General features: G+C 46.6%; 1 protein-coding gene across 2 annotated transcripts; it reads left to right on the top strand.

The window, feature by feature from the left end:
- Window positions 1–230: 230 nt before the first annotated feature.
- Window positions 231–12,119, top strand: ZFP36L1 (ZFP36 ring finger protein like 1). Of its 2 annotated transcripts, none has more exons than XM_069208836.1 (2): window positions 231–329; window positions 9,496–12,119. In XM_069208836.1, the coding sequence occupies exon 2, from the start codon at window positions 9,505–9,507 to the stop codon at window positions 10,465–10,467; it is 963 nt and encodes a 320-aa protein (XP_069064937.1). In that variant the 5' UTR covers window positions 231–329; window positions 9,496–9,504; the 3' UTR covers window positions 10,468–12,119. The 2 variants fall into 2 exon arrangements, with proteins under 2 accessions (XP_069064937.1, XP_069064936.1); XM_069208835.1 differs by lacking the exon at window positions 231–329 and adding an exon at window positions 6,463–6,724.
- Window positions 12,120–12,421: the final 302 nt, after the last annotated feature.

Below are 12,421 nucleotides of genomic sequence, written 5' to 3'. Positions count from 1 at the left end.
TACTACCAGAAAAAAAGTTTCAAGAACTTTCTATGCCTATAAAATATATAGCTCGTACTAAAAGAGCGGAAACACATCCGACATGGTGTTCTAGATTAATTGCAACGAAGATATATAACAATTATAGTCTTTCTTCTTCTGCATGCATGATGCATGGACTACATGGCAGTCTGTCTTCAATGTTTATGTAATTTATAAAACAACTCTGAAGGCTAAATTTGTAATTAGGCGTCCTAGATAGTTGTATCTACCCCGTAATTCCTTAAAATGGCTGTCAGGAGGCGCGAAGGGCTGGGGTGGAATCTAGCATTTGGAGCTCGGTTAAACAGGTAAGACAAGCTCAGAAGCTGTGCCGGGCTTGAGAGGGAGAGAGTCGTCGAGGTTTGTATGATCTGGAGGAGGAAGGGAGGGGACACGTTAGTAAACGGGGTTGGAAAAGAAGGGCGAAGGGGGTTGAAAGGCGAGTGCTGGTCCGGGAGTACGGGGGCGAAGCAAGAGGAAGTTCCTGGCTCGGAGGAGGGCAGGGTAAGGATTGTGGTGGAGCGCCGGCCCGGGCTCGTGCGGGCCCTCTGCACGCCGCCGCTTGCCCGGGTCCGCCCTGCGCGCGGCTCGGCCCCGCCTGCGGCGCTGCACGGGTTAAACAGGCCGGGCCATGCTCCGGCAACTCTTGGAAAGTCCCTGGAGTGATGCGTCCGAGCTGATAATTAAAAGAGGGTTAATTATAGAGGCGAGGTGGCCCGGGAAGAGCGGGCGTGCAGGCCCGGGGCAGCGGAGGGGGCAGGAAGCGGGCATACCTTCAATACACCCACACCCCACAGCAGGACCCGGGGCTCGTGCACCCGATAAGATCCCGCGTGCCCCTCCGTAGCCAGAGCATCCTTTGCAGGCAGGGCCCTGGGTAAACTCCGGCTGCCTCCTGCGTGTGGAGGGCACTTGGGCATGCATGGGGTGGTCGGGCTGGTTCTGCACCAAGGGCACCCGTCCCTGGTAGCTGCAACATGCTAAGCCTTCGAGAACCTTCTGTACCGCAGGTTGGGGGACGCGCGCGTCAGGCATGCCCGCTACAGGCTGGCACTTGCCACTGTGATGGGTGAGGCGCTCCCAGGTTGCCAGCTGCGCGGCGTGTGTTCTGTTACAGTAAACACATAAACTTGATTTGAGGCTTGGGGTAAAGCCGAGGATAGACCCTCGCTGCAAAGCAGCCCGGGCCGGTCACTGGCATGATACTTATCGGCTGCGATGAACTTAAACGGGCCCCCTACAGTGAGGGGCGGTGTTCGGTAAACTGGGGCAGGGCAGAGTTCTAAGATCAGCAGACATATGTGTGAGTAGCGCACGCAGTCCATATTTTTTATGCGTTCGTTGCTCTAGAGTGGTACAAAACACTACAAGTCTCAGAATGCTGGGTTAAAATCTGGCCTGGATGGGCTACTAAACCGTGGACTTGTGAAACGTAAGAGTCCACCACGTGGTTGGGTGCGATAGCTTAGGGCACTGTTTACTCAAGAAGTCACAAGGGCGTGTACCAGAATGTAAACTTTAAAACCAGCACTGGATCTCCTGCTTGCCTATCGACGTGCAATTCTTAAATGCTACGTGTCCCAGTCTAGTGAATCCAGTGCCGTGACTTCGCATCTACTGCCTCCTCGCAGCGCACAATAGTACAAGATGGTTCCGTGTCATTGGGACACTGCTTTAACGTTCCTATACTTTTTCTACGTAGCAGTGCATTTTGGGAGTTGTAGTCTTGGTTATTTTAAGTGAGCCAATTGCATCAACATCTGTAGAAGCAGTCTGGGAGCAGAAAAGTTGTGTCCTGGTAACATAGAGCCATCTGGATATCCTAACGGAAAAGCGTAACCCAGTAGAAAACTGGGCATCAGTTGGGCGCTCTTGGGCATCGCTGGGGACTGCTGAGCAATAAAAAGCTCTAGTGCCTTGGGAGTTTCCCGTGTATGGCCTAGTGGCCCCTGGTAGTAATTCACACAATCCTGGCAGATAAGGCCATGTCATCAATACGCGAAGGCCAATTCTGTGACTTCTGTAAGAAAATAATCTGCCTTAGAGGGCCCAATTTAGCTCACAGAAGTTTGTAGAAGGAAAAAATGGACTGGTAGGCTAATTCCTTGATGAGTCATCTGTTTTTATTACTGGTGAAAGCGAGGCCCAGTTCGCACAAGAGTCGTGTTTACTGGGCCACTGCATGATAGGTTTAATAAAAAAAAAAAACTGCTGCTGTGGAGCTACGAATCACTAACATCACCTTCAGATGCACTCTCTCTTCTGACACACTCTGGGGCTCTTGTCATGGACGCAGTTGGTAACGGCGCTGTCCTCGTGTTATGCGCTGGTGCACAATGGGTATAGGTGATGGACTTGGACAAAAAGAATTGCTCCAACCCGTACTGGCCAAGCAGCATAGTGCAGAACGGGTTTGGCTTCACTCTCACCAGTGCATGGCTTGTCTCATAGGCCTCGGCTGGCTGCGATGCTCCGGGGGTGATAATGCACAGTATGATGCTGTGCACTGGGAGACCGGATTACCGCATGAGGTGCGTTGTGGACAGCACGGGAAGTTCGCTGGGGTCACTAGAGCGCTGCATTAACAGCAGAGGCGCACAGAAGCACATGGCGGCCCACTGGAGTAAGCTGGGCCTTTTCACGTGCTCGGCTGCTGTACTCCCAAGTGAACTGTGGTGTGTGTTGTTGTGAAGGGGCTCTAGTCCGTACTTCTTGGGAGGACGCTTTCCGCGAAAAGAGGGGCGGGTCAAACTGCCATTGGGTCGGGGGAGGCCGGATCAGATTGCCACCAATCTGACTGTCCAGGGCCAACCCCTTCTTGTTCGTAAAAATGCTTACGTTTTGCTAGCCAGGCCCTTCATTCTTAGTGCATTACTTCAGAAAAGTGTTTCGAAATATCCATAGCCTTTGGTATTAGTTATTTGGTGGGGGGGGGGGGCACCTTTGTCTTCGATCTGCCCACCTGTCTGCATTGTCCCACACCTCGCGTGTGCATAACTCTCCAGATGCCTTATTAACAAGGCTTCTAGGCACAGAAGAGGAAACCGCAGCAGCGAGCATTATCGGCGAGCACGCGCCCACGTGCATAGATTCCGAGTGGCCCCAGTGCGCTAGGTCTCGAAGCATATATATGAAACCACAAGAGACGTTTTAGCCCGCAGAGAACCGCATCATGGGGCATATAGTTTTGCAGTTACCATTATCTATCCGGAAGGAGTTTCACGCGTACCTAGTAGTGCTCACAGGTGGTGCCGCTTAAACCATAGAAACATGGGTCTCCACTCCTTAATTTGTGTTCTGTGCAAATTTCCCGTTTACAATAAACCTACTAAAAACAGTCTTGGGCGCCAAAAGGTTGCACACGAGAGATGGCTACATGTGTTTACATAGGGCACTGCCAGATGAAGTCAATAAACATCGTGCGGATTACTACAGAGTGCAAATCCCTGAGCCCGTGCCCTAATAGGTCATCAACCTACCGGCGGGAAATAAATCCATAATTTTCCAGATGGTCACAACAGGGAGTCAATAACCCCAAAGGGTGGCGTTGAGTACGAGCCTATGTCCCTTAATCCGCACAATACAGAATTAAATTGAACGACGGCATATGTGCCTCCCCTTCAAAAGGTCCTGCTGGAAAGACGACACACATTTAGGGTGTGCAACCTTAATGCCGCTTTCAGAGGACACATTACTTTTGCAAACTCTATTGGGTCCGACACGTACCCCGCCGCTCCCCACTCCCTCTTATTTCATCGAGCGCATGTTTCTAGGCACCCCAGGGGATTTAAGAGGGGGAGGGGCTAAACCACAGAGCATAGACCTCACGACATGAAAATCCGGCGGCAGGGGCCGAACAATGAAGTCCGGTCGATAGCCATTTAGTACCCAAACCAGTGCTGCGCCCGACACGTTTCTGCACACAGCTCCTGGAAGCCGGCTCTGCAGCCACAACCCACCACCAGGCTGCAACACCCGCAGCGCATTGAAGGCGCTGTAAAGCGAAGGTCACCTCAGGGGCAGGAGGCCGGCCAGCGAAGTGTCTTGCAAAGACTGATAACCGCAGTGTATGTCGTGAGATTTCAGATTTTAGTGAGCCCGATTCCTGCCGCGGATTGGGGGTTGGCGTTTTTCTGCCGTGCAATCGTTTGAACTACGATGTTTGTGTGCGACTTTAAAATCAGTGAACTAGTGTTCCCTGGCAGTACGATATCTAGGCGCGGGTGTGCCCCACGGCTTCCGTGCAAAGTTGTGTTAACAGTGCTTCTGTTGTGCAGACGCCATGCCTGTGCTGCAGTACCCCCCCCTCCCTGTAGTGCCTGCAAACAGGAAAAACAAACTCGTATTTTTTATGTTTATGAACTAAAAGCGAAAGCCCAAGTATATACGTTTGCACGTAAGTGTGTCACGAGGGGGCTCTTTTTTCCGGTAACACTCAGCTTGCATCGCTCTGGTGTTTTTTCTTTACAAAACAACTTCAGGCCGCCCTCCCCTAAGTATTAAAGAGAAGCCGCCCACGGAAACGTGCCGGGACGGAGAGAGAGAACTCTAGTATTTTCGTTTGAGTACCTAGGAGGAAATATATAACTTTTTTCCCCCCCAGAAATGTAGCCAAAAGCGAGTGGGAACGAGAAATAATGCAGCGGCAATGGCATTCCCCATCTCTTCCCTCTTCCCTCCCTATATATAGAGGAGAGGGCTTAAACTCCCCCTCTCCTCCCACACTTGTTACTTTCTGATGCAAATTAGGGCGATCCGGGGGATATGTATTTAAACCAAACAGACTCACTGGCACGTTTCCACTCCATGTGTTCAGGGAGGCGTTTCCCTAGCTGCAAATCCCGCCAAAAAAAGAGACGAAGAGGGAGGGGCGGGCGAGAGAGCAGGAAAATAAGAAAAAAAAATCTTAATAGGTTTCCAGAAAAAAAAGTAAAGACATCTGCTGCAGACTTGGGAGGAAGCAGTGTGAGAGCGCAAAAAAAGTTGTGAAGCACACAAAGTTAAGGTTTCTTTTCATAAAGAAAAATAAGGGGGTGGGGGGAGGGTGCGGCAACCAGTCTGTGGTTGCAACAAGGTGTGAAAATAATTTAGAACGTTTAGAGGAGGAGATATACTTGGCCTTTACTGCAAACAGGAAAAGGGGGGACCAGCTCTACAAGTGTACACCCCCTCAAAGGAATTAAAAACAATAAACAAGCCCTCCTTCCCGGAAAGGGGGTTGGGTTGAAAGACTGCAAACAGTCGTGCAAGGGGACATCTGCTTCTTGGGATCGCAGCCGAGCCACGGGTCCCCACGACAAAAAACCGAACACGCGAGAACACCTTAAAGGCGCAAAGCGCGCAAACCCAGTTGAGAACATTAACTGCAGACCCACCGAAGTCCACACTTTAGTTGTTAAGCTTCCACGCCCTCTGACCCCATAAACCGAGACGCTAAAGCGTGGGGATTCCTACGAATTTACCAAACTTCCATTAAAAGACGGGGTGTCGACTTGAAAGGGTCCAGCTGGTCGACCTCAAGGAAATCGTGCATGCGTTTTACCTAACTGCTGCAAAAAAATTAAAAAAAGTTGCGGATATTTCCGTGAAAAGAACAGAGTAAGATTTCTCGAATCTCCCTGCCCGTTCAACCAGGAAACCTAGCTCATTGAAAAAAAGTTAAAGCACGGTGAAACTTATTGTTAGTAAACTTCAGTATAAAACAAATGAGGAAAAGGAAAATTAAGAAGCCTTGAGAAGTGGGCTTAAAACTCGAAATAAATTCGCATTCGGCACATCCTCTTCTGCCGGAACTCACACTTAAAAACAACTTCCAAAGGAAAAAATAACCAAAAACGCTGAAAGAAACGTCCAGTTTCAGTAATTTGATGACTTTTGTGCTTTCTGTAGATAGAAAAATAAATTAGCCGTAGTAATGCAGTCAAATGGCGGTCGAGAAAACCATGTCCAAAAACTGAGAAAATAAGAGTAAAAATAGAACAACGATATACGATGGGACAAGAGAAAGAGAGACCTGGCAAGGTCTGTGAGGAAAGCAAATGTGAATTAAAGGGCACAGCAAAAGCAGAACTCTCTTCCTTTTTTTTTTTTTTTTCCGAGCAGCAAAAAAAAGTTCCCGCCTTCTCCCCAAGACAGTGGGTGGAATAAATTAAAAATCCACAACTTGTATTTGCAACCCTTTCACAATGTGGACGCAACTTCTTTAGGAGGAAGGGGAAAAAAAGTTTTCAAAGTTAAAAACAGTCGTGCCAATTGCTAATTTTTGTTTTTTTTAAATGCAGGCGTGTGTGTGTTTTTTTTTTTTTTTCTGAGTGCGGTGGGTGATTCAGCCCTCTGGTGTCAATCACTTTTTTTTCTCTCCCACCCTCTGCCTCCTTCCTCATTTGAATGAGTTAAAGCCCCGCCCAACGCCAAGACTCGAAACTTTATAAGTTGGCATTTAAGCACGGAGCTTTGCTAAGAGTCCCAGGCAATCGCCGGAGCGAGGGGGAGGAATTTACAAAAAATAAAGCACCGGAGGAAAAGGGGAGGCTGGAGCCTGTGCCCGTCATCCCTCCGCTCCCCAACACTGTGATTTTCTTATTTTTATATATATATATATTGTATTTTTTAAGTTATTGTTTCGAGACTAAAAACCAACGCAGACATGTCCACGGCCTTGATGTCGCCCACTATCTTCGACCTCAGCGAAGTTTTATGCAAGGTAAACAAAACTTTCAATGCACTTTGATCCCCAAACTTAGGACTTTTGTTTTATTTTAAACTGGACTGGTGGATTTAACGTTCTGTTTTTGATGTCTGGTGCGTCGACGGTTCAGTCCATGACAAGTCTGTTGCATGATAAGTGTTTATATACAACTAATGTCGCATTTCTGCCGTTTCTAAGCACTGTTAACGATTTGGTATTCTTAACCCATGAAGGTGCAGGAGGTTGATTTTTTTTTTTGTTATACACAAAATATTTAAAAGTATCTCGAAGATGTAGAGATAAACGGTCTGTCGTACATAGGATGGATGGGGCCTTCTTTTCAATGTTTAATATAGTTTTTTAAACTTTAATTGTGTTAATCACTAGCACCTAAATTATCACGTGGGGTGTTAAATCTTTCAAAGAGAACACAGTCGCCCCCCTCAATACCTGCTATGTCTTCGAGAAAGTGTTTGGGGTGGGAGAAAAAAGGCGTTTTACAGCTTTTCACGCTGTTTTTTTTTCATCCGTTTCACCTTCTTTGGTGATAATGGTATCGTTGATCTAATGTTAGTAACATTTTACCTGGAACTTGTAGGCTATTTATCACTGGTTTGTAATTTCGTTTTTTGAACGACAGGCCCGGTCAAGGTGATAAAGTGTGCAAGAGTTATGTCTCTGCATAACACTGTTTCATTGAAGTTGTTAGCAAATGTTTAAATTTCTGATATAACTTTTTTAATCTTGTACGGGGATGCTGAGTGTGTTGTTGTACAGGAGCACTGTTGCTATTACTTTTGCTACTGAATCTTTGGACAGGCCTCAAGTTTGTGCAGCTTTGGTGGGTGATTGGGAACTTCTGATATACGGGAAGAAGTTTAGTGGTTCATTTTACCAGCAGCTTCTTGTCTGTTCGCAAACTTTGCGAACTCGTTTTTACAGCTAAATGTCGCTGTTTTTTTCCACTCAGCATATTTTACTCTAAACTTGGCCGAGTGTTCATTTAGGTGTGTGTTTTTTTTTGTGTTTATGTAGAGTGCAGTTTCCACAAAAGCGCAAAGTGTACTATATCTAAAGGTATTAGCAAGTTGTGTTTTTTAGGATGTCTTTGGAGAGGGGCCTGTTAACTTTAAACAGTAAAGATTGTATAAGAATCCACGGTAATGTACAGAAAGGTGGACCTTCTCTGAAAAAGTGCACTTTGCCATATCCGTGACATAACTATATTGTACCCGTGTGCAAGCACTCTTACCCCAGGCACCATTGCATTTTGTGGAGTTTAGTGTGAAATGTCACAGGGACTGCTAACTGGCCCCAGGAAGTGACACTTTCCATTAAGAACGGCGACAGTCTCGGTTCATGCTGACGACTGGAACGCATTCTTGATAGATGGATCCAGTCTTTTTAGAGTTCGTGTTTTTTGTTTTTACTCATTTTTTTTTTTCTTCAAATGTTGGTAGAAATAAACACAGGCTATTCAGAAATCTAAAGGCTAGTTTTCTTAAGCACACTGCTGCTAAACGTGGTTTACAATGTATATTCTGCTGTTGCTCTAGGAGACTGGTGACCATTTAGAGTTTTTTTTTTTTTTTTTTAAGTTCCAGTTTTTATGTGGTGGCATGTACACTGCACCACTCTGTTAGCTTGCAGTGACAGCTAATGTGTGTGTGTGTGTCTCTCTCGCTCACACAACCCCTCCCCCACCCCCAGCACTGCTTCCTGCTCGATCACTCGCAGGCCCTTTGTTCTAGTAGCAGTCTGACTTATCTCGGTAACTTTATTTGGCCTTTCTTTCGTCCTGGCTGCTGGGTTGCTTGCACAAGGAGTCGTTTCTCTCTTTTTGAATGGAGTGAGGTGGGGTTTGGCAGTGCCATTGATCTAAATATCGAGGAACAATCTATTTTCACGATTAAGGGCTGGGGAGCTTGGGGTTGTGTTTAATTAGGATCGATTGTGATTTTGTTTACATGCATGGCCAGACTACAATGTGAACACAGTCGTGCAAAAAACTCCTCAACCATTCACTCTTTGGTTAGGTGGAAATTCGAAATGACCTATGGGAGGGGGGGGGGGGTTCTGACAGAAGATGTGTCAAATTGGGGGTTGAATGTTATATTGAGTACATTTCAGCAAAACAGTCCTAACATTTTAAAATTTTCTGTATAGTTTTTCATTGTATGTCGCCGGGCTTTTCTCGGTCTGGAAACAGTTTTTATAAAGATAAACAAAATGTCAAATGAATACATTAGACAAAGCTAGAAATGATAGTGCTGTTAACGGAGTGTTAATAGAAGCTTATTAAATGTCGCCAGATCTCCACCCTGACAAGTAGATCTTGTGGAAACAATTTTATCTGTGATTTTTCTCTATATTGTCGTGGAAAAATGGACGTTTTCGTTCTGTGATTTATAAACCAGGTCCCTACTGTACAAGTAATGTGATCCTCCAAATCAACAATTCCTTCAATGACTTGAATAGGGTAACTATCATCCCAACTGTGACCCCCTTAAACTGTCCAATCTCGGTTCACTTCCCTAAACCTTTCCTTAAAGGATAATGGAGCTCACTTGTGTGCTGCACCAGCAGACTGCTGACGTTAATACAGTGTAGAAGCATCTTTGCTTATGAGTGGTTCCCACCTTGATGTGATGCGCTGGTTTGATTTAAGTGGCATCTTGATTTTAGGTACCATTTGGTTTGTGCATGGTCTGAGGTGTGTTGGGTGTTGCTGGCTCGAGTTGTTTCTTACTCTTGTGTACTTTTTTTTTCTCTCCCCTCTCCTGCAGAGCAATAAAATGATCAACTATAACAACAACATCCTGAACCCCACGAACAACAACGTCTCTCTGCTGGACAGGAAGGCTGTGGGGACGCCGGCCATGGTGGGCTTCCCGAGGAGGCACTCGGTCACGCTGCCCAAGTTCAACCAGAACCAGTTCCTCAACAGCCTGAAGATGGATCCCTGCTCCACCGCCCTGGGCAACAAGGAGAACAAGTTCCGCGACCGCTCCTTCTCGGAGAACGGCGAGCGGCTGCTGCAGAAGCCCGGGGGCCAGGTCAACTCCAGCCGCTACAAGACGGAGCTGTGCCGGCCCTTCGAGGAGAACGGCGCCTGCAAGTACGGCGACAAGTGCCAGTTCGCCCACGGCATCCACGAGCTGCGCAGCCTGACCCGCCACCCCAAGTACAAGACGGAGCTGTGCCGCACCTTCCACACCATCGGCTTCTGCCCCTACGGGCCCAGGTGCCACTTCATCCACAACGCCGAGGAGCGGCGCCAGGTGTCGGGCCGCGACCAGATGCCCTTCTCCATCTCCAACTCCAAGCTGGACCGGCCCCGGCTGCAGCACAGCTTCAGCTTCGCCGGCTTCCCCACCGCCAACGGGCTGCTGGACAGCCCCACCTCCATCACCCCGCCGCCGGCCCTGAGCAGCGAAGACCTGCTGCACTCCCCCAGCTGCGCCAGCAACCCCTTCACCTTCTCCAGCCAGGAGCTGGCCAGCCTCTTCGCCCCCAGCATGGGCATGCAGCTGCCCCTGGGCTCCTCCAACGCGCCCGGCTCCCCGACCTCCTTCCTCTTCCGGCCCATGTCGCAGTCCCCCCAGATGTTCGACTCTCCCCCCAGCCCCCAGGACTCCCTGTCCGACCAGGAAGGATACCTGAGCAGCGCCAGCAGCAACAGCGGCTCCGACTCGCCCACCCTCGATTCCAACAGGCGCCTTCCCATCTTCAGCAGACTCTCCATCTCTGACGACTAAAACTGCCCCCCTGTTACTCTTCCCGCCTTTTTTCCTTTTACAATGTTAGGCTGAACTGATGTTAGTCTGGGGGGTTAGAAGCTGAGATTGGTCCACCTGCCTGAGGCCTGAAACGCAAGTGCCAAAATATGTCAACACCAGCAACAAAAATGGTTTACAGAAGAAAAAAAAAACAATTAGTGCCTTTATGAGACTGTCTTGCTGGGACAATTTTACCTCTCCAGCTAGAGGACGCCAGCGTGCACTTAAGCATAAGAGTGCGAGGAAGTGCCTGAACAGCAGCGCCCTCCACTGGCCATGATGATACTGTGTCTCTTGCCACTTCCTCTCCCTCTTTTAGGCAATGTTTCTGCCAAGTCTAATGGTGGTGGTATGTGGACATCCCGCTCCCCCTCCACTTAATCTTCAACTCCCTGACTTTTGGACATGTCTTGCCTGGTCTGCAAGAGAGAAATCAAAGCTGTGGATGGATTTTGAATTGTTGACTTAAGTGTGGACTAAATGATGAATGTGGGGTGGGGGGGGAGGAAGGGAGACAGCCAGAATGGAGTAAAGACTCAAGACTTTTGGTGCTACAAAGATGCCCATGTAGACATGTGATCTCATTATGAAAAAAAGGTGGGAGGGGACGGGTGGATGGGCGGGCGGTTCATTCCATGTGAAAAATGTAAACAAGTTCCATTAGAAAGACAGCTTTAATGGTATGCTCTAGAATACTTTTAGGCCAATCTTTAGAGCACTCACGCCAACTTTTTTTTTTTTTTTTTTTTCTGGGTTTTTAATTTTGTATAACTTTCAAAAACAAAAATTGGAGAACAAATTTTGCTTGTCACTGCACAACAATATAAAAAAGCTTATTTAACTTATCAAAACGTATTTATTGCCGAACATATGCTTTTTTTTGTAATTGTGTTCATATTTATCGGGATTGATGAATCCATAGAATATATTCTTTTATGTTTAAATTATGATCTTCCATATTAATCTTAAGATTGTGAAGTGTCTTTTTTTTTTTTTTGTTTTTGTTTTTTTTTTTCCTCCCCTCCTCCCCACAGTTTAATATATTATACTACAATGACTTTTTTGTAACTACACTTTTGGTTATTTTATTTTAAAAAAAACAATGAAAATTAATTTAAAAAAATGCGTAAACCGTGTTGGATTTATTTATTTTTAGGTTTATTTTGTCGTCCCCCCTCACCCTATCCTGCCGCCATTGTGTTGGACTGCAAATTGAGTTAATGTGGTTACTGCCTTATATATAAAAATATATATTTTTCCTCCCTGTTGTTTGGCCCTAGGCCGCTTACCACAGGGCTGTAGAATGTATGTAAGCTGTGCTGTATAACAGTGCACGAGACATTAGGTTTTTTTTGTATAGCTTCTTTAGGGAAAAAAGCCTTGATGGACTGAAAGTGCCTAATTTTGAAGACATTCCAAACCGCAGTATCCTGTCTTTACGTTCCATTTTTTTCCAAGTTTGGAATTTCCCTGTAGAGGTGAACGTGACTGGCGCCATAAGAAGCAAACATGAATGTAATTTTTTTTCCCTGTTACTGTTCACTACATTTTTCCTTTGTGTGAGTTTAAGAAAAAGCTTTTTGTTACGACTGTTTGCAGTTTAAATCAATAAACCCCATGTTTTTCAAGAACGCTCGACAGTTGTTTTTTTCTAATTACTCTTTCACTGCTCGCTGATGTAGATTTTTGTACGAATGTTGCTCGTTAACTTGGATGGTAGATAAAGGTCTGTACCAGATAACTTACTAATTATCCCAAAGGCATGTTTTCATTCATCCTAAATTAATCTCTTCACTACATCCTACATTTATGTACATAATACCTAGATTATGCATTGCTGCAACTGCAGCCCTTTTTTGGGGGAACAAACTCCTTGTAATTTTACAATTTGTCCCAAATCTGCCCACGTCTGAGTGCTGCGAGCTACATTTAG

The sequence above is a fragment of the Pleurodeles waltl genome, chromosome 9, assembly GCF_031143425.1.
Source record: "Pleurodeles waltl isolate 20211129_DDA chromosome 9, aPleWal1.hap1.20221129, whole genome shotgun sequence".
In the NCBI taxonomy this organism is placed as follows: Eukaryota; Metazoa; Chordata; class Amphibia; order Caudata; family Salamandridae; genus Pleurodeles; species Pleurodeles waltl.
The sequence above is the reverse complement of the archived record's forward strand: the minus strand, read 5'-3'. Positions and strand labels throughout refer to the sequence as shown.

Bases quoted from the DNA above. Each gene is read 5' to 3' on its own strand.
- ZFP36L1 (XM_069208835.1), top strand. From the start codon at position 6,668: ATGTCCACGGCCTTGATGTCGCCCACTATCTTCGACCTCAGCGAAGTT. The intron at 6,725-9,495 runs GTAAACAAAACT...CCTCTCCTGCAG, and splicing joins TCAGCGAAGTTTTATGCAAG to AGCAATAAAATGATCAACTA.